Source organism: Taudactylus pleione, unplaced genomic scaffold (genome assembly GCF_031769625.1).
Source record: "Taudactylus pleione unplaced genomic scaffold, aTauple2 ptg000316l, whole genome shotgun sequence".
Classification (NCBI taxonomy): domain Eukaryota; kingdom Metazoa; phylum Chordata; class Amphibia; order Anura; family Myobatrachidae; genus Taudactylus; species Taudactylus pleione.
Window position 1 is genome coordinate 8,249,023 of NW_028284717.1, and position 24,790 is coordinate 8,273,812.

The 24,790-nt window shown below is 42.9% G+C and overlaps 1 protein-coding gene across 14 annotated transcripts in view; it reads right to left on the minus strand.

Moving 5' to 3' along the window:
• ROBO2 (roundabout guidance receptor 2) overlaps nucleotides 1-24,790 on the minus strand; it is a 503,588-nt gene that overhangs the window by 165,937 nt on the left and 312,861 nt on the right. For all 14 annotated transcript variants that reach the window (XM_088442746.1, XM_088442748.1, XM_088442744.1 and 11 more), the window contains exons 3-5: nucleotides 10,967-11,124; nucleotides 9,451-9,571; nucleotides 2,834-2,972 (exon numbers count right to left, since the gene is read on the minus strand). In XM_088442746.1, coding sequence (XP_088298872.1) covers nucleotides 2,834-2,972; nucleotides 9,451-9,571; nucleotides 10,967-11,124 — 418 coding nt within the window. The remainder of the gene's footprint in view (nucleotides 1-2,833; nucleotides 2,973-9,450; nucleotides 9,572-10,966; nucleotides 11,125-24,790) is intronic.

The following is a 24,790-nucleotide window of genomic DNA, read 5'->3' on the forward strand; positions in this document are numbered from 1 at the left end:
TGATTGGTTTTAGTTTGGAGAATATATTTTTTGGTTAAAAAAAAAAAAGAGAAGGAAAGGAGCCACCTATGAATGAGACAAAATTGAATGACAGGATGATCTGGCCCAGTAGATTAGAAGCAAAGAATAAATGAAAAAATAAAGGGGCTTATGTAGAGGTAAACGTACGCCTGATTTCAGAGAAAATCTTCCATGATTCTGCACCGCACATGCTCCACAACCGAGTGCACATAAGTACAGGTGAAGCAGAGTAATACACATTTTACATGCACCTTCCGCTTGTGACTTATGGGCATAACTTCATTAAACAAGTCGTTCTCATATAGGCAATGATCTGCCAGGACGTGTTGATCAAATTGCGGGCAATGCAGAGTCGGCAGAAAGCCTAAATATGCCGGTATAGCACTCTTCAATAACATTTATCATGTGTTTTTTATGCACTTTCCACACATGTATTAACATTAACGTGCAAAGCGCATTAAAATCATATAGAAGGTGTAACAAAAAGTTTCCCTAACTAACAAAACGTTTACGGCACACTGCTTCACGTGGCAAACATCTTAAAAATGTGCTAAAGCGAGAATCTCCAAAACACACAATATGATGAATTGTAATAACATTTTATTCCATCTTCTGGAAGTAAAATAAACATGTATTAATAAAAAAAAAAGCTGTTACTAACTAAATTATTTAGCTGGAGATTTCCGCTGACATCGTCTAATACTATCAGGAGGTCAACTGAGGTCAACTAGGGATAAATAGGGACATACTGTATTCATTAAATGAAGCAGGAGGGGGTTTTAGAGACACTGCAGCGGTGCTCCTATACATGGGTAACATCGCAAGTGAGTATGGTATCATTGGAAGGTTTTCTGTTTTCAGACCTATTTTCATGCATTGTAAAGCTGCTCATTTTAAAATTTAAACTCCATAAGAGAGGTGTATATAACTACGGTACTGTATGTAGAAAATTAAACTGCATGTTGTCTATATAATGCAAATAGGTTAAGGAAACGGCCTAATACTAGCCGTACACATGCTCGTAGAGCTGTAAAGCTGACAGAGGCAGGTACGGAGACAACTGCCCGGTATTTGACGTGCCTCCATACACTACACAATCGGAGGGGATCATCTCTATTCATAGTCTGAAGTTGGCTTAACTAGGTCGGGTAGATCAGACAGGTTTAAAATCAAAACCAAAGTGATCCAGACATTTTAAGGCTGTGAATGATCATTATTTGGTACCACAGACTGAATAATGATCATTCCAACTAGCTATTTAGTTGGCTGGATGGAACGAATATGGTGCAGTGTATGGCCAGCTTAACATGGAGAAACATCACTTTGGAAGTCATTCATGAAGTGCAAAATTGTTTTTTGCCAACGTCACAACTTCCACCAAATTGCATGGGTTTGTGAAGCTAGATGGATGCAGAAGAGCAAAGATTTGCACCAGTAAATGTGAGGGTTTGGTCGGACCAAGGGGCTGCTTCCCAATAATTAAGAAGTAGACGTACAGTAGCATAAAACTGAAGCCTAATTTTGAGAAGCAAGTTTATTAAAACTAGATAAAGGAGTGGTAGGGCAAATTTTTATCTCTTAGCTGTCGGAGATGAAGTCTAATCCTATCTCTTAGCTGTCGGAGATGAAGTCTAGTCCTATCTCTTAGATGTCGGAGATGAAGTCTAGTCCTATCTCTTAGATGTCGGAGATGAAGTCTAGTCCTATCTCTTAGCTGTCGGAGATGAAGTCTAGTCCTATCTCTTAGCTGTCGGAGATGAAGTCTAGTCCCATCTTTTAGCTGTCAGAGATGAAGTCTAGTCCCATCTCTTAGCTGTCGGAGATGAAGTCTAGTCCCATCTCTTAGCTGTCAGAGATGAAGTCTAGACCTATCTCTTAGCTGTCGGAGATGAAGTCTAGTCCTATCTCTTAGCTGTCAGAGATGAAGTCTAGTCCTATCTCTTAGCTGTCAGAGATGAAGTCTAGTCCTTTATTTTTTTTTTTTACAGATCTTTCACCTTCTTCTTGCCTCTATACAAGCACTGCACTCAAGGGCTCAATCTTATAATTAATTTAAACCATAAATGAGACTAAATTGGGCTGTATTTGATGAGGAAACTTGTAGGGTATGTTTCTGCCTCCTTAGCAAACTTAATTGCTCTTCTAATTTACAGAGACACCTCCAGAGAGAGGAGAGTAGGAAATGCCTTGAAATGCGTTGGGTGCACCAACTAAGTGCACTGAAGCGAAACCAGTGCGGTTTCGGACAAAATAATACATCATTTTATTTTTATGATAAGTATTCAAACATAAAACAATCTGAAAATTATTGGACCGTCAACGTACTTTTAACAAAAATCAATTAGAACAATATTAATGCAGAAAGTGATTGGCAGACTAAACAATTTTGTGCAATCAGAAATCTGTGGATCTAAAATTCTCCATCTCACTAGCCTGAATGTACTAATCTTTATTTTGCGTATTTACAAGGAATAAACTTCACTTTTACATACAGCTTTTATCTGCCAATACAGATTAGAGTGTGCTGAGAGTCTTATGAATTAGTCAGATAAACCATGCAGAGCTGCACAAACTCCATCCTATTGCACAAAACTGCCCAGGGCAAATGGGAGCCGCAAGGGTTGGAAGCTTAAAACTTTCTCTCTTCGCAGCCTGCACCATTAAACAAGAACGTACACCATTAAATGAATGACCTGTCAACTGCAAAATAAATATACAGATACTGAAATGCTTAAACAATGTCTCGATGAGTTCATGGGAAAGGTGCAAATAGAATAAAACACAGAACAAATACAGCATTTTGAACACCCACCGTCCTCTTGGCACATCGGCATCGTCTTTTTTCCACCGGACTGTTGGCTGTGGATCCCCCTGGACTTGACACCGAAATTCCACAGCCTCATCCTCCAGAACTACCTGGTTAATTGGTCTTCGGAGAAAAGTGGGTCGTTCTAGAGACAAACAGAGGAAATGGTCAGTATTCAATTATAGAAAAACTCCTGCAAATGGTATAATGTTCCTTGTTTTTCCAGCTGGAAATGAATAATAAAAAGCACAATGAAGTTAAAAAGTATAATACAGTACTTTTAAAGGAATAGACAAACAGAGAGGAGCAAACCAGTTTAGACAGCTTGAATTAATATATAAATATGTGCACATCCGCAGGTTCCAGAGGGAGAACACTAGAACCCTTCAACGTCTGGATATATACTGACCCCACAAGACTGATGGGAAGTCATAGATCCACTTTCTATTATTTGGAATATGAAATTATGAATTAGAAAAACTAATCATATTAGCAGACAGGGAGGTTAGGCCCTATCTCCATGTCCTGGGTTATTTCAACATTTCTTTTTTTTTTTTTAATGATTTACACCAACTACTGTATTGAATCCATCACTGCTATAGCTATAAAAAGAGATACATACACACTTTAATTATTTTTTACTTATAATTTTAAATGAAGATTATGGCCCTCATTCAGAGGCCCTCGCAAGAAGCGAGCGCTCGTTCTGAATGAAGTGCGGCCTCCTGGTCGCTAGCTAAGCTGTGGGTTGCCACCCACAGCTTTAGCGACCGACCAGGTTGATGGTCGCGATGGTCAATACCATCGCAACCATCGGGGCTTGTGACGAGACCCCAAGGTTGGGTCTCGGCAACCGCAAGCCCCAGGGAGCTTCCTGCTCTGATCGAGCAGGAATCTCCCCACTGGCATCACTGCTGATGTCAGTGCGGCCGCCCACAAAACGGCAGGCGTTCTCTCGCGCTCCGAGGCTTGCGCACGCGCTCAGCACTTGCGACCGGGTCTGAATGAGGGCCTATGTGCTTAAAGGAATGATTGCAAATGTAGTGAACAGACCCTAAACTTATATTTTCTGTTTAACACTCATTACCATTAAAAATATCACATGTAATACTTTATTATATTTAATATTGTCATTATTATTATTATTACTATTAATATAATTTTCTGGAAATACAATACAGTTCTAAAGTGTGTAGTACTGTAGGTGGTCAGATTGCGGCGACTTGTCCTAGGAACAGTAACAATCCAGCACTTGGAGTCGCGAACCTCCCGGCAATGTGCGGCAGCTTATTGAGCCACATATCACCGGCATTTCAGTGTGTTTGCAGAAAATAATAATATAAATGAAAGAAAAAAATACACAAGGTCCTGTGAGTGTCCCACATGACGACCATGCAGAAGAAAAAAGTTCCTTGCTCTCCCGATTTCAGCCTAGGCAGAAGGACTAGTACCGGTTTTGCAATTTTTTTATTACTTTTACTTATGTATTTAAAACAACTTTATACAGACGCAGGGGCTGATTGAGGGATCAGACCTCCCCTAGGCACAATATTATTTGGCACCCATGCCTCCACATCACCGCAGACTCCGCCCGCTAGCGATCTATTTTTGTTTTCCTTTTGCAATGCTGAGAACCTCCTACTCCAGGCTCCAGGATGCAGATGTTCCCACTCCTGAGCCTGCTGTATCATGGCGGGTTTAATCCATGTTTTGTGTCCAAACAACCGTGGCTGAATTGGGGCACTGGAAAGCTCTAATGCAGGGGGATCTCTGTGCTTCCCATGGTTAGTGGCGCCCCTAGGGAAGTGCCTAACGTGCCTACTGGAAAATCTGGCACTGTACAGACAGAGCTCGGCGTGATAGCTACATTCAGGGGCAAACGCAGGATTTTTAGAGGGGTTTTTCCAAATGCTCGATATTAGAGAGAGTGTGGCCAGTCCATGAAGAGGGCATAATTAGCACTTATCCAGCTTTAATATGCGTCATACAAAGTGTATTGTGTATCATAATTCCAGCATATAGAGGACCAGCGATCACAGTAAGCCATTACATGCGGCAGTAGGCCATCCTGTCTGAGCTGAATGTTTTTATTTAAGATGTGGGCACCATTCCAGAGTATTAGAGCAAGTCCGGGAGTCTGGGAGCAGCAGAGGAACCTAGCACTGCCCTGGACATATATGTACATATTGGGCTCTATAGCAGCACATCCCTAACAGTGAATGTTTTCCAGATCTCCTAGTTGGTGCACGGGTTATTTCTTACTAGCGGATACATGTTAAAAGATCCACAGGTAGTGATAATTTCATTTGTGATACTGAGATTAACACGCAGCACTTGTAAAATTCTATTATATTACTATTTCTATTGTGGTCATGGTGTGGGATGGGGAGGGGGGGTTCCAGGAAGACGGAAACCCCCCCTGCATTTGCCTATGACATTAGCAGCTATATCGCTGCACAGAGCCTTCTACTGTTTTGCAAGTTATTGTGGAGCATTTTCATAACGAGCTGACTATTACATATGACGACTTTTATGTTACACACTCAAAAAATTGGGGCAGTGGTTTGCCTTGCGCCGACATTGTTTCAGGTGGGTTTCTGGCAACTTTGCGTATATGTTTGCATTTCTATTACATGTCTTGGAACTTGCCGGAATTGCACAGTTTTGTAAAATCAAAGGCAATTACACCCCATCCCGTCCCCAATTAAATAAATGGCCAGTATACTTACATATGATACCTACAATATATTTTAAGTAAATTTATCATAAAAGTAATTTATTTCACTGTAAATACAGAGTATGCCAGTAGCTTTCCATTGGATTTTCTCTGATAAAGACAACATGACACAATAATTGAGATACTACTAACAAGCCAGAGAGAGGGAGCTCAAACTATTGCAGGACCAGCGAGACCTATCCACGTTACAAGCTGAATGCTAATCTGCTCTATTTCCTTAGGATATTTTCCCTTTACAGTTACCATATGTATCACAGAGTGTGTCTTGGAAACCACGGTAGCCAATTATAATCTAAATATGGAAGAATCACAGAGCAATAATAGCTTTAAAAAATTAACACGGACTGGATTATTTTTCAACAACTCCGATCTAAGAACCATTTTAATCAGTCAAACAGCTAATTGCAAAACTATTGAGTGAGCAGAGAACCACGCCACTGCCAATACAATTAACATTCTATATGTGAGATAAACTCGATTAGACTTCCCCGCATAAGGCGCTAGCAGTGCTAATCTCCCTGGATATGATCTGACAATGTGCGTTAATAACCACACATTTCTTAAAAAATATTAGCTCAATAAACCATCCCAGCCGGTTTATCTAATTGTTTTATGTAATGTGTTTTACAATATTAAATAGTGCATTTGTTACACTGGGAACTTATAAGAACAAATGTTTGTTTATATATCTGTGTATATTTATTTCCAAAAATACTGTACTTGCATGACTGAGATTTAAATGCAGATTTCTACAGTCTTAGCCCTCTAACTATTGCCATCTTCACATGGGAGAGGATTGCTCTAGAGCAGTGTTGGCTAACCTTGACACTCCAGCTGTTATGGAACTACATAACCCAGCATGCACTGCTACAGTTTTGCTATTAGGGCATGCTAAAACTGTGGCAGGGCATGCTGGGATATATAGTTCCACAACATCTGGAGTGTCAAGGTTAGCCAACACTGCTCCAGAGGGATTTTCTGATCCCTACTGAGCAGGCTCCATGCTTCTTCTCTCCCGGCTTCCGTAGATATTGTGTAGCTTGACGACCACACATATGCAGGGTCAGAACTGGCAGCAAAGTGATATTATTGCAGTCTGCTTAGCCGTGACATGCTCCTGAGTCATTGCCCAGTCAAAGGTTTTTTTTTGTTAAATACCATAAAATAAATTATTATCGATGGGTTTCGTGGCGACTCGAAATAGTGCTTTTTGGGGCCCCCCTGCCAACAATAATAAATAAACCGCTTATAGCGTATATTAATCACATTAGCGAGTGGACATCAGGACTGTCAGGTGACTGATTTTAAGTATAGGGACAAGATCTGATCCTCGGAAGCTCAGAACCGGCAGGTAATTGAAGTCTTGTTATGGAGAGAAAAGAGAGTGGACGGCGTAACAAAGCAGGACAAAACCCCAGTACTGTAGCCTGCCCAACTACTACTGCCCACCAAGTTTTGCACCCTGCAGATTTCACTATCTTGTTCTGCAAGTATGTAAAACTAGGAACAAATGCACCATATAAATGCTGCCACCTTGTCCCGTGTACTCCTATTTAAAACTAAGAATAGTTATGCAACAGTAAGTGCTTAAAACAAGAGCATTTGCATTGTTATGAACTTATTATAGACTTTTGCTGCTCATTAATTACCCTTAAAAGGTTCCTAGTGAAAGGATGGGCTTCATTCTATTATGTAAGGGCTCAGCCCCCAGAACAGCTGCCTCAATTTAATGTAGGCAATGAGGACTGATTAAATCAGAACACGCTATTTCACAGCTACATGACCACTGTAATATTTTTCTTCGACGCATTGATCTACTCACACCTGGAAAATAGAAGTTACCTCTGTTCTGTAGGGGTCATCAAGGTGACACAATATATTGCATTGAAGACTCTAAGCAGATAGGCGCTGGCAAACTAACCTCAGTCTAAGGCAACAATACTTTCCTACCTCTATCTCAATGGCAGCACAAATCATGGTCAGAATCAGAGAACCATGGTGATGGTATTTTGCACTAATCATGCAGCTTGTTAAGGTTACCATAGAAGCGCTGCCCATTGTGTCTTGTTGCTGAGAAGCAAATTCTATTCCGTGAAGACACAGTATGGACTGATGGGAGACAGGCGTTGCCACTGGTGACAGTGGATAAAATTGCATATACAGTATGTTTCAAAGTATGAGGACACGTCTGTGTATCTGTGTATCAATGTTTATTAGTCTGGCTACATCAGACCATTCCAAGCCAAAGTGCCCGCCCTGAAGATTTATTAGAAACAGAAATCTAAGTGTTAGGTACATGCTGGTAGATACGCCTGGGGAAGCCTGATTTCTATCCAGTATATAGCTCTACATACACTGTATACTGAAAACAATTCTAAGTATCAAGTACATTACGATCGGTTGCTATGGGCAACTTCTCCATTTGTCCACTTCACCACTCTTTAGGTTTGATACATCTCCCCCATAGTTACTGAATCTGATTGAACCTTGTTTCTAGCAGGAGGCAGAGAAAACGGCACAGACTCGCAGCTTAATGCGGAATAACTTTCTGTTCTCTATTTTTCTATATCTCTTTTATCCCTATTGATTTTTCTTTGTCTGTTGAGGACCTTTTGACTGGTGTTTGAAGTTAGACCACTAATGGTTTGCACCACTGACACAGCCGCGCCATTACTCACTGTGGGGTTATGTATGGTGCTTATTATCCAGGTACTTTAACAATAACTTCAGCAACAGATCTCTTCAAATACCGAACCTCTGTATTTAACCCCACAGAGGAGAAAATGTGTTGATGACATTTTTTTATATACATTTATAATATATATATATATTTGAGTGTGTGTGTGTGTGTGTGTGTGTGTGTGTGTGTGTGTGTGTGTGTGTGTGTGTGTGTGTGTGTGCGTGTATGTAAAATAAAATATACCAAGAATTTACCACTATAAAATATATGCCTTTCGAAAAATAAAATTATAATATAGCAGAAGCCAGCTATTGCTGCATAGGAATGAAAGAATATTAATGATGTGTTTTTTTTAGATATTCCAAACTCTGGCCCTGATTCAGAACCGCTCGCTCTGAATCAGGGCCGGGCTATTTTTTTTTTTTAACGGCCTCCTGGCCGCTCACATAGCTGTGGGTGACCACCACCACAGCTAAAGCGAGCGGCCAGGAAGATGGTCACGATGGTCAAAACCATCGCGACCATCGGGCTTGCGACGAGACCCTTGTGGTAGGGTCTCGTTGCCGCAAGCCCCAGAGAGATTTCGGCTCTAACAGAGCCGAAATCTCTCCCACTGACATCACTCGTGATGTTAGTGGGTCCGGCCTCAGACGGAGGCGTTCACATGGGAACACCTCAGTTTGGGCAGCCACTCCCCTGGCCCGCCCACCAAAGGGGGCGTGCTGTCACTCAACATAAACAGCACGCCCCCTTTGTTGCGAGACCCGGAGTGACGGAGTGCCCGTCGCTATACGGGTCTCGAGCATGCGCACATCGGAGCTGCTCCGTCGTGCGCATGCGCTCTGGGCCACCATCGACCCGGTTGCGAGCGCTCAGTGCTTGCGACCGGGTCTGAATCAGGCCCACTGTGTGATACATTTTGAGTCTAAACTGGGAATTTGGACATATAGCATATACATTGCTGTGCAAAGTTAACCCTTATTTAGCCAGATACAATCTAATATTGATCAAAATATAATGCCAGTCTCTCAAAATGAATTGGAACGCCCATGAATTTATTTTATACGGGTGGACAGGCTCCGATAATAATGACATTGACAGTGAAGTTTATGTATTATATTTTAAACATTTAAGTCATGTTAGTATAATATTTACGGCATAACAAAACTAATAGAATACCTGCACAATATAAGGAAATCAACTTACCAAACACAGTCAGCTCAGCTGGATCACTGTCTCTCTCCCCAACCATATTGGTCCCAACACAAGTGTACATCCCAGCATCACTCTTTCTTGTGTTCGATATCATCAGCTTCCCACTGCGGATCTGTAACATAAAAAGACATGAAACAGGAATGTACAAGCATACTGCACACAGATAAAGTTAGGTTTTGCCTGAAGGAAAGGTTTGTGTAACATAAAGTCAATGGAGGATGATTCTGTCCTATGATTGTTTCAACAGGAATTAATGGCGGCCCAACTCAAAGGACATTAATAAATAAGAGGTACTGTACCTGATTTATATTATCAGACCTACTTGCATAGAAAGCTGGTGGATAAGTTTACAATAGCCCTCACCCACTAGCCGCAGACCTCAATCAATGTGTAACCGTAAACATGTAGCAGCGGCGATACATAGCCTTATCATGCTCTGTCCTCCTCATTCAGCCCCAGACGCAGTCCTGAATCTGTCGCAATTGAACAATGTTTACGGGACTGCACATGCATTGAAGCCGCAGTGCACATGTCTCGCGATGGTGCTGCGGCTCCGGTTACCGTGCCCTTAGCTGCAACCTGATTGTCCGGCTACAGGCATTTCCAGGAGGTAGCTGGGAGCATTCCAGAAAACAGTGGCCTGTCAGCCCTGTTTTCTGGGTGTGCTGAAGCTAGTGGCTGCGTCCTTGGACACAATTTTCATTGGCCCCCATCACCGGAGGCAGCAGATCAGAGAAGCACAAGACGCCTCCTGCATATTTTCGCACAGTCACTGAAGCAGCGGATTTAGCATCCAACTCATTCAGGCCCTGTGACACCCCTTGTCTTTCTGCCCCTCCCCCATATATTGTAAGCTCTCACGAGCAGGGCCCTCATTCCTCATGTGCTTTCCTTCTCTCACTTATACTATCATCTCCTTCCCACTGCCAACAGCGGCACTGAACCTTTGGGTTCAACCGGCGCTGGGTTTGTTGGTATTACGACTGAATATGCTGCAATGTTTATATAGCTTTTATCCCATGTTCTGCAAAGTTTATATAGCTTTATCCCATGTTCTGCAATGTTTATATAGCTTTATCCCATGTTCTGCAAAGTTTATATAGCTTTATCCCATGTTCTGCAATGTTTATATAGCTTTATTCCATGTTCTGCAATGTTTATATAACTTTTATCCCATGTTCTGCAATGTTTATATAGTTTTTATCCCATGTTCTGCAATGTTTTGTACTGTAAGTCCTTTGTACTTTTTCTCATTTGTTTTAACTGTTCAGGTCTATGTACTATGTAAGGCGCTGTAGACCCCTTGTGGCGCCATATAAATAAAGGATTATAATAATAATAAGGTAAACTTCAGCTTTAGTATTTGCGGAATTATTAACGGATAAGTTCTGCACTCATCATAATTTATCTACTAGAATCTAATCGGGTAGACATACTATGGCACCAGGAAATGCCTCCTGCAAATAACATTTATACATACTTTATTAAATAAAACCAGTCTACTCACGCTAATTCTGTCCTCTCTGTCATCTATTCTAACTTTGTCTTTCTTCCAGTAAATAGTTGGTTCGGGATGTCCTCTTGGCGGCTGGCACTCCAAAATAGCTGGTTCTCCAGCTGCCACCACCACGTCTGTTGGGTTGAGCCGGAAGTCATCTCGAAGCACTGTTATACAAACACAGGGTATAATAAATTAGCATCACAATATTTCATATGAAAACAATTATGCTCAATATATCTACTTTATTTGAATTAGTAAGTGAGCTGCAGACTTGGATCTCAGTTGTGTATATATCGGTTGTAGTATACTCCTAAGTTGTACTATAGAACAGGCACACAGTACAGACCTGTAAACAACCTGTCCTTGACTTGTTCCAATTTTCCTAGCTCAGGCAAGACATGGCGCTGAATTCCGTAAGCAATACATAAACCAGCACTTCATTTGAAAATAAATTAGGTAACATATGCTAGCATCTTATGTAAATGACATGTGTTTTAAAAGAGGGATTAGGACCCTCGAGCGAGCTGTAGCTCTTCAAAATGAAATCCACTTCACTGTTACCATTCCAAGTGAACATGGCAAAATAATTAGAACACGACTCTATAAAACTGATGAGAAAATAGATCTACAAATATAACAAAAACTAGAGACAGCTCATAGCAATACAAATATTGTACTATACAATAAAGTCAAACATATTGCAGAAGACATTAGTGAAAGCTTAATTGCAGCAGCAGGCTGATATACTCTACAATGGTAAGGTGCATGGCGGAGGCCTCTTTGGTTTGGTATCAATGGCTATGTCTGCCACTGTTTCTAAATTAAAGAAAAAAATCTAATCTGGGACCTTCTGTGATGCTTTCATTTCTATTTAAGCTCATTACACTCAACTATATTTGTCAAAGGGAAATTCCTGATATGCTAAAAGTCTTTTTGCCAGTACCCTCCATGAGCTGAAGTCATAACCTCCGTTATACATCTGGTCTCTAGCGTCATGCCAAATGGACAGCTGAAGCTCTTCACCTTTGTTTAAGGATAAACACAAGTGATTCTTTTACCTAGCAGTCATGTACCGTGACTGGTGAGCAATGAATCACAGCACATGTATGTGTGTCAGAATAACTGTAATCAACAGGTACCACATATTATACATTAAATGACTCTATATAGAGTCTTAGGAAATACTGTATGGACTGTATGCCAAGAAATAATAAAATGGTGTTCTTTTAAGAAAAGCTGGAATTAATTATAAAATAAAACAGGTAAACATTAAGGAATTCTCCAATAATTACAAACAAAACAAACCACTGAGTATTTCCCATATAATAATTTAATGAATGTAATAATAATAATATTAATGTTTTGAGGAAGGTATGCTACTGAGCAAAACGCTGAATAAACTTGAATCTGAAAAGTTGTAAAGTAATAAGCCTTACTTGACAAAGGACCCTGGTGAGTGCACTGCTTCTATATGTATACAATATGTGCTATTGAACACATATGCTATTCAATAGAAGAGAAAAATGCAAACAAATACGTGTTTGATCCTGCACAGTTCCAAAAACAGTAGTCAGGGGCTCTAAAAGTGCAGTATGTACTAATTACTTGGCCCCAGGTTTATTTGGGATGCCCGGCACAGCCTTGGAGGAAGAATGCCCCCATATTTGGCATACGCTCCTGCAAAGTATTTTTAGTTCAAGTTATGATGAATGGACGTGGCCATGTGTCATAAACTGCCTTCACGGCTTGTTACTTTCACATGTTCCGACTGTCTCCACGGTCACCAGGCAACATGGACGCCGAACTGGGATGGCACCTGCTGTTGCTGGGAGACCCAGATGCAGGGCAGCCACAGGTACTGCTGGGACTTGCAGACAGACGTGCAGCAGCCCAGCTGCCAGCCATCAATCAATCTGTGTACCTGTCTGTTATTGGTGTAGGATTTTTTATTAATCTGTCTGGACCGGCGCTACCACCTGTCGGTGTTCCTGTCAGCCGGTTCCCCATCTGTATCGAGTTTCTGTTCTGCCTACCTTGTGTCTGTTTGCTGCATATCATCTCGAGCATGGCCTAAGCTTGTGGCACTGCTGTACCAGTGGCAACCACTGCAGAAATGGCTAATTCCATCTCAGGGCTTCTGTTGTCAGCATATACCACTCACGCCATCATAACCAGCGGACTAGTGACCTATACCATGAAGGCCACACATCAGCCGTCAAGCCACATCCAAGCCGTCAAGGCCGCATCCATACCACCAAGGTCACACCTTGGCAACCAAGGCCGCGCATCAGCCCCCAAGACCGCATTCATACCTCGAGGCCCACTCGGCTCTCAAAGCCGCACCTCGGCTCTCCATTTTGCAGAACCTAGGCTCTCAAAGTTACACCTCTGCTCTCAAAGTCGCACCTTGGCTCTCAAAGCCACATCTTTGCTAACTTGGTCGCATCAAATCTTCCGGGCCACATCATAGCGACCTATCCTGCACTGTGACTACCATCCTGGCTGAATCCACCACCAGCTGCTTGATACCAAGTGATTACCAGTATAGCCGTGTAAGCCTCTACTGTCCCGAGTTTAAGACCCTTAAAGCGTACTAGCTTTAAGGGAACAAGGGGGGCTGTTATTGGTTGAAGACTTCGCCAGTGTGACTCTAGAGGACTTACACGGTGACTTACTGGTAATAGTAACACCATTTACCAGTATCATCAGTAACATCTCCCCTTCCTGTCCACATCATTAGGAAGTGGGATAGATGCGGGAGATTCACCCACTCTGTCGGGGTGGTGCAGGGAACTACTGGAAAAATCAGGAGTCTCCCGCACCTTCCAGGAGCATAGGTATATGCTCACAACTCCTAACCGGACGCTTCGTATCATAACCATCATCATTTTCAGTATGCACTTGCACCTGGTGGAAACCATATGACTGAAAACTGGTATAATCAGGTACACTCACAACTTTACATAGCCCACAATTACGGTGGCACGCCCGTACTCTAAACCTAGGCTGCACGCAAACATCCTGTCATCACCCAGTTATGCCTTTTCAGCCGCAAGTAGAGTTCTTAAGCTCGACTACGGAGCAAGCGTAGTGCAAAACATGTAAGATAGGTTCGCAAAACACACTTGTGTTCGATGCCGCATCGTCCCCTTATTGTGTGTCCATAGTAAGAAGTGTTTAAATAAACTGTCCTGGGCACCTGTCACAGAAGATGAATAGCTGCCTCCAGCATGGCAACTGTTTACTAACACCTGCTAATCTAGGCCCAGGTCCAGGCCCTGCCACACCATGTCATTTTGCAGGATTTCTGACACAGCGCATTAATGCTCTGATTTATTTCACCATCCTAAATGGTTTTAAGTATGTTCCGATTATTATAGAATATTCCGAACAACAATCAGTCATCAACTATTTTGCTCCATGCTCTCCAACAACAACAGCTATCACAGAAATACATCTCTATAGGATTTACATTTACATGATGATTACAAATAACCATCTGTCTGCTTCTAGTTTTTCAATCTGGTCTGTGTCCCATGAGCCACTTGTTTATGGTCAAAGCAGCAAAGCTGGAAGGGAAGAAAAAACGTCGGCCTGTCAAGAGGCAGAGAATAATTCCATACGCATCCCAAAAGCACCAAAAGCTTTTCCCGAAATGCAGAGGAGTGCTGAGATTTTCTGCAACCGGAAATATATTTAGACAATATTTTTAAACAAAGCTACACTATACCTGCTGTACTGACTACACACAAGCTACAGTATACCTGCTGTACTGACTATGCACAAGCTACAGTATACCTGCTGTACTGACTATGCACAAGCTACAGTATACCTGCTGTACTGACTACGCACAAGCTAAGGTATACCTGCTGTACTGACTACGCACAAGCTACAGTATACCTGCTGTACTGACTACGCACAAGCTACAGTATACCTGCTGTACTGACTACGCACAAGCTACAGTATACCTGCTGTACTAACTACGCACAAGCTACAGTATACCTGCTGTACTGACTGCGCACAAGCTACAGTATACCTGCTGTACTGACTACACACAAGCTACAGTATACCTGCTGTACTGACTACGCACAAGTTACAGTATACCTGCTGTAGTGACTACACACAAGCTACAGTATACCTGCTGTACTGACTACGCACAAGCTACAGTATACCTGCTGTACTGACTACGCACAAGCTACAGTATACCTGCTGTACTGACTATGCACAAGCTACAGTATACCTGCTGTACTGACTACGCACAAGTTACAGTATACCTGCTGTACTGACTACACACAAGCTACAGTATACCTGCTGTACTAACTACGCACAAGCTACAGTATACCTGCTGTACTGACTACGCACAAGCTACAGTATACCTGCTGTACTAACTACGCACAAGCTACAGTATACCTGCTGTACTAACTACGCACAAGCTACAGTATACCTGCTGTACTGACTACGCACAAGCTACAGTATACCTGCTGTACTGACTACGCACAAGCTACAGTATACCTGCTGTACTGACTACGCACAAGCTAAGGTATACCTGCTGTACTGACTACGCACAAGCTACAGTATACCTGCTGTACTGACTACGCACAAGCTACAGTATACCTGCTGTACTGACTACGCACAAGCTACAGTATACCTGCTGTACTAACTACGCACAAGCTACAGTATACCTGCTGTACTGACTGCGCACAAGCTACAGTATACCTGCTGTACTGACTACACACAAGCTACAGTATACCTGCTGTACTGACTACGCACAAGTTACAGTATACCTGCTGTAGTGACTACACACAAGCTACAGTATACCTGCTGTACTGACTACGCACAAGCTACAGTATACCTGCTGTACTGACTACGCACAAGCTACAGTATACCTGCTGTACTAACTACGCACAAGCTACAGTATACCTGCTGTACTGACTACGCACAAGCTACAGTATACCTGCTGTATTGACTACGCACAAGCTACAGTATACCTGCTGTACTGACTACGCACAAGCTACAGTATACCTGCTGTAGTGACTACACACAAGCTACAGTATACCTGCTGTACTAACTACGCACAAGCTACAGTATACCTGCTGTACTGACTACGCACAAGCTACAGTATACCTGCTGTACTGACTACGCACAAGCTACAGTATACCTGCTGTACTGACTACGCACAAGTTACAGTATACCTGCTGTAGTGACTACGCACAAGTTACAGTATACCTGCTGTAGTGACTACGCACAAGCTACAGTATACCTGCTGTACTGACTACGCACAAGCTACAGTATACCTGCTGTACTGACTACGCACAAGCTACAGTATACCTGCTGTACTGACTACACACAAGCTACAGTATACCTGCTGTACTGACTACGCACAAGTTACAGTATACCTGCTGTACTGACTACACACAAGCTACAGTATACCTGCAGTACTAACTACGCACAAGCTACAGTATACCTGCTGTACTGACTACGCACAAGCTACAGTATACCTGCTGTACTGACTACGCACAAGCTACAGTATACCTGCTGTACTGACTACGCACAAGCTACAGTATACCTGCTGTACTGACTACGCACAAGCTACAGTATACCTGCTGTACTGACTATGCACAAGCTACAGTATACCTGCTGTACTGACTACGCACAAGCTACAGTATACCTGCTGTACTGACTACGCACAAGCTACAGTATACCTGCTGTACTGACTACGCACAAGCTACAGTATACCTGCTGTACTGACTACGCACAAGCTACAGTATACCTGCTGTACTGACTACGCACAAGTTACAGTATACCTGCTGTACTGACTACGCACAAGCTACAGCATACCTGCTGTACTGACTACACACAAGTTACAGTATACCTGCTGTACTGACTACGCACCAGTTACAGTATACCTGCTGTAGTGACTACACACAAGCTACAGTGTACCTGCTGTACTGACTACACACAAGCTACAGTGTACCTGCTGTACTGACTACGCACAAGCTACAGTATACCTGCTGTACAGACTACGCACAAGCTACAGTATACCTGCTGTACAGACTACGCACAAGCTACAGTATACCTGCTGTACTGACTACGCACAAGCTACAGTATAACTGCTGTACTGACTACGCACAAGCTACAGTATACCTGCTGTACTGACTACGCACAAGCTACAGTATACCTGCTGTACTGACTACACACAAGTTACAGTATACCTGCTGTACTGACTACGCACAAGCTACAGTATACCTGCTGTACTGACTACACACAAGTTACAGTATACCTGCTGTACTGACTACGCACAAGTTACAGTATACCTGCTGTACGGACTACACAGAAGCTACAGTATACCTGCTGTACTAACTACGCACAAGCTACAGTATACCTGCTGTACTGACTACGCACAAGCTACAGTATACCTGCTGTACTAACTACGCACAAGCTACAGTATACCTGCTGTACTGACTACGCACAAGCTACAGTATACCTGCTGTACTGACTACACACAAGCTACAGTATACCTGCTGTACTGACTACGCACAAGCTACAGTATACCTGCTGTACTGACTACACACAAGCTACAGTATACCTGCTGTACTGACTACACACAAGCTACAGTATACCGGCTGCACTGACTACACACAAGCTACAGTATACCTGCTGTACTGACTACGCACAAGTTACAGTATACCTGCTGTACGGACTACACACAAGCTACAGTATACCTGCTGTACTAACTACGCACAAGCTACAGTATACCTGCTGTACTGACTACGCACAAGCTACAGTATACCTGCTGTACTAACTACGCACAAGCTACAGTATACCTGCTGTACTGACTACGCACAAGCTACAGTATACCTGCTGTACTGACTACACACAAGCTACAGTATACCTGCTGTACTGACTACGCACAAGCTACAGTATACCTGCTGTACTGACTACGCACAAGTTACAGTATACCTGCTGTACTGACTACGCACAAGCTACAGTATACCTGCTGTACTGACTACGCACAAGCTACAGTATACCTGCTATACTGACTACACACAAGCTACAGTATACCTGCTGTACTGACTACACACAAGCTACAGTATACCTGCTGTACTGACTACACACAAGCTACAGTATACCTGCTGTACTGACTACACACAAGCTACAGTATACCTGCTGTACTGACTACACACAAGCTACAGTATACCTGCTGTACTGACTACACACAAGCTACAGTATACCGGCTGCACTGACTACACACAAGCTACAGTATACCGGCTGTACTGACTACGCACAAGCTATACAGGTTTTACAGATGGCTCAAAAATACCTGAAAGGTTTAAAAGTGTACCTGGCTGTCACCTACACTCAGCGAAGTTGGCTCATACTGTCAGAGGAACCAATATACGAGTATATCTGAATCTTCAGTAACTTACAGTATGTCAGTAATTCCTGGCAACCTAATGGAAGTGACACTCAGGGTCCTTTTTACCAAACGTGTGAAAACACTCGTTTTCAGGGAATATCCTCAAGTTACAGAATCCCCTGGGGGGACTGCAGCAGATATCCCCCATTTTTAGTTGCAATAGCAGCCACTATAGGTTTCTATGGGTGGGGGGGCTGCTATTTCTGAGATTTCCCAAGCCATTCTGGAGCTTGGCCCGGTAGATAGCGACATAGCGTATAGGCTACTTACCACAAAAGTTACCAGGAGAGAGACCCTTCAGTTTTCCTCTGCGGTAATGGGCACCCGCATATGCGTGTTTTGATGGCTGTCTATGTGCAATAGGCCCCGAGGCACAAAGCAAAGCCCCTGTCCCTGTATGTGATTATTACTACAGTACATGCCGGCGGTACAGGATTTCTTATTGCTGTGCATAGACAGAGAATTTAATCTATCTATCTATCTATCTAATATTTATGTATCTATGTATCTATGTATCTATCTATCTATCTATCTATCTATCTATCTATCTATCTATCTATCTAATATTTATGTATCTATCTATCTATCTATCTATCTATCTATCTATCTATCTATCTATCTATCTATCTATCTATCTATCTAATATTTATGTATCTATCTGTCTATCTACCTATCTATCTAATATTTATGTATCTATCTATCTATCTATGGGGGAGATGTATTAACGGCGACATCGCCCCCGACTTCGAGTACATACCGTGGTTCATTACCGCGGTATGTACCAAGGATTTCGCAAAGGACAGCCCTCTCGATGAGAGCTGTCCTTTGCGATGCGGCCAGGCAGAGGGACTTCCGGGTTGAACACCCTGAAGTCCTTCTGCGCATGCGCAGAAGGCCGCGGGCCGCGGGGGCTCATGGGAGGGATCCGATCGGATCCCTCCCGGCCCCGAGCGTCGCGCTAAGAAGCCCATAGGCTTCTATTGGGTAACGCCACCTGAAGGTGGCATTACCTAGCGACGCAAAGCAGAAGAATGCAGCGCATTCTGCTGCTTAATACATACGGGGAATGCGGTAAAACCCCCGAAAACTGTATTTTCGGGGGTTTTACCGCATTTTGCCGTTAATACATCTCCCCCTAACTGTCTATCTACAGTATCTATCTATCTATCTATCTATCTATCTATCTATCTATCTATCTATCCAGGTCCTACACCGTAGTAGGGCGAACATGTTCCCTGTGCCAGGCCCCGCTCCCCAAACATGACATTATGACATAACAAAGAGGGGATGGGGATACCAGGACCAAAGAGAAGCTGAGTCCTCAGGGCCCCCTAAGGAAGCTCCGGGCTTTTCTGCGGTGACCTATGCCAGGGCCAGGAAGAAGTTGAGTGTCCTAAGGAAGCTCAAGGTGGCAGCTTTTAAGGCTGCAGGGTGCCATTCCAGGTGCCACGGGGCATTGACACTGCCACCCTCTACAGCCTGGCAGCAGAACCGCTTGCCCATTCCTAGTTACGGCCCTAGAGACATCCTAATAGTCCATAAGAGGAGACACTTAACACACAGGTTCTCTACCATGGTTTCCATACAGCCGTGAAGGTGGTCACCGCCAGAATGCGCAGATCACACTAAGTGTGCAGGGCTGTGGTCTGACCCTCCAGTCTGACCGGGCCCCATACAAGTACTCCCCTGTCACTGTGGCCCTGACTGCTCCTGGCTATAGGACTCTGGGAGCAGGGATACTACAAGCCCAAGGGATTGCACAGCGCTCCACGTGACTCAAGGGTCTGTGTACACTGCACACCCTACTTCTATGGTAGACAAGCCAATCAGATAGGGTACACTATAAGTATACACACGAAAGGGAGTAGATTGTGTAAAGCACATCTAGGAAAATAGCAGCAATAATGTTATAGTCCCTCCTCGCTTTTCTGTATGTAGAAATAAAAATATAAATAAGTATTTATTTTGTGCTCCCTCTGTCAGACGTGCTGTGTACTCCTACCCCCTTAATGTATTCCAGCCAATATTTTATCAAGATACTATTTCAAGACCCTGTCAAAACAGCCCCACAGAATAATTACGCGGTGGAAGTCATTAGTGAATGCAATGGTAATCATAACATCAGTTTAAAACTGCTCGTTTTAATTTTATCCTTATTGTAGAAAATGGTATAAAAAATAATCCATGGAGGCTAATTATATAAGGATTACATGCACGCGGTAGTTGTGAATACTTCTGTTCTATGTGCGGAGATGTAAATTAGTGTTGAAAATAGCAGAGATGAGAATTTTACATGATACACATTCATACAAAGAACAATGGGATTCACACAAAGGGCAATTTAAGAATGCAAATTGTACACAAGTCTTGTTTTAGAATAAGATGCATACTCTCTATATGGAATACCCAACACATTACGTTAACGTGTTGCAGATCAGTTCAGATCATACAGAAGTTATCCATCAGCTGTGGCGTGCTTACTACACCCATCATCCGCAAATTGCCATCAGAGGAACATTACATGACTTGAGTTTGAAAGATTACCAGGACTAATGCTGTAATCTCATTTCCATAACACAAAGCTACGGGAAGAAAAAAAAATTGTGTCGCGTTCTATGATATAAATAGAAATTTGAGCCTGGTGATATCTGCATGCATGATTTGGAAACGCTTGCATTGCAAATTTGGTCTCATTATATGGTGTGAAATTTATCATTATTATGGAGGAAGAAGTAGAAACCTTATGTAGGGGATTTTTTGACAGATTTAGGACACGTAACATTTTTCACACAAAGGGCATTTATTAATTTTAAAGCAGCAGCCTGTGTTCTGGGAAATGAGCAGCGCAGAACGTTTTCTGTGTCATTGTGGAGCTCACAGAAGTTCCCCTTTCTTGCTGTAATCATTGTATCATGAATAGAATGGTCACACACGCAGGTGTCATTCGCTGTATTCCAAGGGCTCGCGCCTTTATAAACCATAAAATCGTGACACACCTTTCATACAACGTTAACCAAGTCACGGAACACAGAGATCTTGACTTTTTAAATAGGAAACGATTCCAGTAAACACTCTTAACCTGGATCTACCATCAGTGTGAATTCTTTTAAAACAGATGAAGCCAGTGTTATCCCATAGCGATATTACCTGCTAACCCAAATAATCAACTCCAAAACCATTTACTAAGCTGCATTCGTAAGTGGATACTAAGCACGAGCGCTCAAGATCAAATAAATATATTATTTTGGCTACTTCTTTACAGTGTGAAAGCCATTCATACATGCTACTTATGGTTCTTTCTTACTAATATATACGTACAGGCTCTTCAATACAACGTCTAAAGGCGCATATCCACTACACGATGAAAGAACGATTGAATTATAACGACATCATTATCGTTCAATCGGTCATTATACTGTGCAGTGGATAATGTGCCCACACTGAACGTCCTTTTTTCATGTTTCAATTATCCCCGTATTCAATTTCAAAGACTTTTAGCCGGTGCGAAAAGTCTTTGTTAAAAAACGGGGACAAGTTTTCACCATGTTATACATGGCGAAAAAAAATTTAGAATTGGGGTTTTGGGGTGCAGGCTTAAAAAAATAGCCTGCGACCTTTGTAATGTCCCCTTAAAGTATTCTGTGTCAAAAAAAATATAAAAAGTTTCTTAGGACACCCCAAAAAGGTACTTTAATTTTGGGACAAAAATAAATAAATTGGGGGACAAATTTCTAAACTAGTGAAATCGATCCTGGGGGGTTCCCAAGTATGCGGCAGGTGTTTTCTAGAATGCGGGTAGTAGCGGCAGTTGCATTTTTGAAGAATTTAAAAAAAATATTTTAGGGACTTAAAAATATGCTTGCACCCATTTTCATGTACCCAAAATTTGATGGCCGTGGTTATTTAAAAAAAAAAAAAGAAAAGATAAATGCTCTTCTTCACAGGCACATTTATGCACCCTTCCGCGGCTATTTAAAAACCTGACTTACCTTCCGCAGGCCAAAAACGGGGGTACCCATAGTGATCCCCCATGTCAGGACATCTTTAGGGGGCTCCCAGGCTAAAAAAATTTACTGGACTTTTCGATACTTACCTCTCCGCCAGGTCCCGTTTTCGCCGGATCCTAATTGAATACTGGGATAAAGCAGGCACGCGCCCGATATTTTTTCCCAGAAAAAGCAGCGATGATGGTGAAGAGTCCGACCTCAGACTTTTCGCCTGTAATTGAATACCCCCCATAGTGGGGAAATGCTTCCACTCTGTGTAATTAGAGCGCTCACATCATGAAGACATCACATGCATCTCTTTGCATCTCTTTGTGGCCTTCTCTCACATGTGTAGCTAGGGTAGTGAGGCCGGTGCCATCGCACAGGACACCACAGGTCAGGGGGCGCTGTTTGGGCCTGTCAAATTTCTGTTTATTATCATTCTCACTTGTAGCTTCCTCTTATTTCATACCCAGCATCTCCTGGCCTCTCCTATCTCTTCCCTGGTCCTTCCCCATAAGTCCATTCCCCTTTTTTGGGTGCATTATGTCCCTTTGAAAAATGAGGGGGCGCCAATGCTCTTTCTGGCACAGGGAACCAAAAAGTCTATTTACGGCTCTGGTCACTAGTACAGGGGCCTCCCAGCTCTCAGGAGGTGTGCGCTTTCCCAGCTGAGGAGGCGCAGATTCGCCTGCTGCAGTGTGACACCAGCGCTAGTGAGATGGTTTGTATATAAGTACAGTATATGTATGAGACCTATATGCTTAGTCATGATTCCAGCAGTAAATACATTTGTGATATGTGACCTTTAAATGCAAAATTGTGGGGAATACATACAATTGTGGTAATGTGGTATGAGCAACTTTTTTTTTCGTTCCCTGATATTTATATTTTTCTATTCCACAATCTTGATTTGTGTGACTCCACAATGTGCAGGAACAGTAGGTAGGGGAACTTACGCCACAGACCAGGTACCTATACTGATAATAAATGTTCTCATCTAAAGCAGTATTGGAGATGTTTGCAATCATGAGGTTCAGTTTACATTCAATGTCACTGACAAGAAGCTGCAATTCAGTAAGTAGCAAGAGGCAACCACACTTAGGGGTCTATTTACTAAGCAGTATTAGGAGACAGAGTGAAAAGTGATAAGAAAGTGATAAGGTGCCAGCCAATCAGCTCCCAACTGTCATCTCACTGGCTGTGTTTGAAAAATGACAGTTGGGAGCTGATTGGCTGGCACCTTATCACTTTCTTATCACTTTTCACTCTGTCTCCTAACACTGCTTAGTAAATAGACCCCTTAGCCATTAACAATGACTGGCATGTTCATGACATATACTGTACTGTATGTTATAAATATCCAGCAGTGGCTCCTGCCCTCTTACCTGAGGGGGCTACCGCTGCTGCTTCTGGCCCGGGCTCCGGCACCTGCTCAATGAATCTTGCAGGCGTCGGGACCTGCGCATGAGTGGCAGTAGCGGTGTCTATGCGCACACCTAACACCAACTTCTTGGGGCTGCATTGTTTGCAGCCCCAAGAAGCCCTGTAGGGCTGCACGAAAGGCAGAGCAGCGGCTGCCACTGGAAGCCGCTCTCTGCTGATCGCAGCCCAGACTGGCAGTCCCAGGGGGAGGAGACACCTCCCCCTGGCTGCCTGTCTTCAGCGTGACTGACAGGTGGCGCTTCCAGTAGGACTGCACTGGCTCACTGAACAGTAGATGATTTTACTGGGGGGGCTGCAGCCTCGCAGCCCCTAGGTAATTTCCGCCACTGAAAATATCTATGTCCTGGTATGTTCCTGGTCATTCAGCATTATGCACAGATTAGCTTTCATGCTTATGGGCTAGGAGTTTGCTGTTTTGCTGGGTATACACTGGAGCGACGGGCATTCGTTCCGACATCGGAACAAATGCCTGTGAACAGTGATTGTGTGTCTAGGCTAGACGACTTTAATTGAAGACAGAGCGATCACTGTTACGTCATTCATTAACAATGCATATCGCTAGGTTTGACATGCAGCACATAAATTCTGGCGACCGTCGCTAGCTTCCGTGGATGCGCACAATCATGCGTACACACTGAGCGATGTAGGCGATATGTCATTGCAAAATGGTATATGGCCCCAGCATCGCTCCAGTGTGTACCCGGCTTTAGTTCCAAAAGAAAAAATTTATTTTTTTAATCATGTGAGTGACCAAATTTAACGTAAAAACTAGAAACATATAAAGCATACTTGCCAACTCTCCCTCATTGTCAGGGAGACTCCCTGAAATAGTAGCAATCTCCCTGTCTCCCTGAAGAGTCTAGCAATCTCCCTCATTTCATCCTTACCCCCATTATGAAGCTGTTATATTAAAAAACAGAGATATATACATTCAAATGGGATCATTAGTGTCATTTCCTTGCATTGGTTATTATAAGGCAC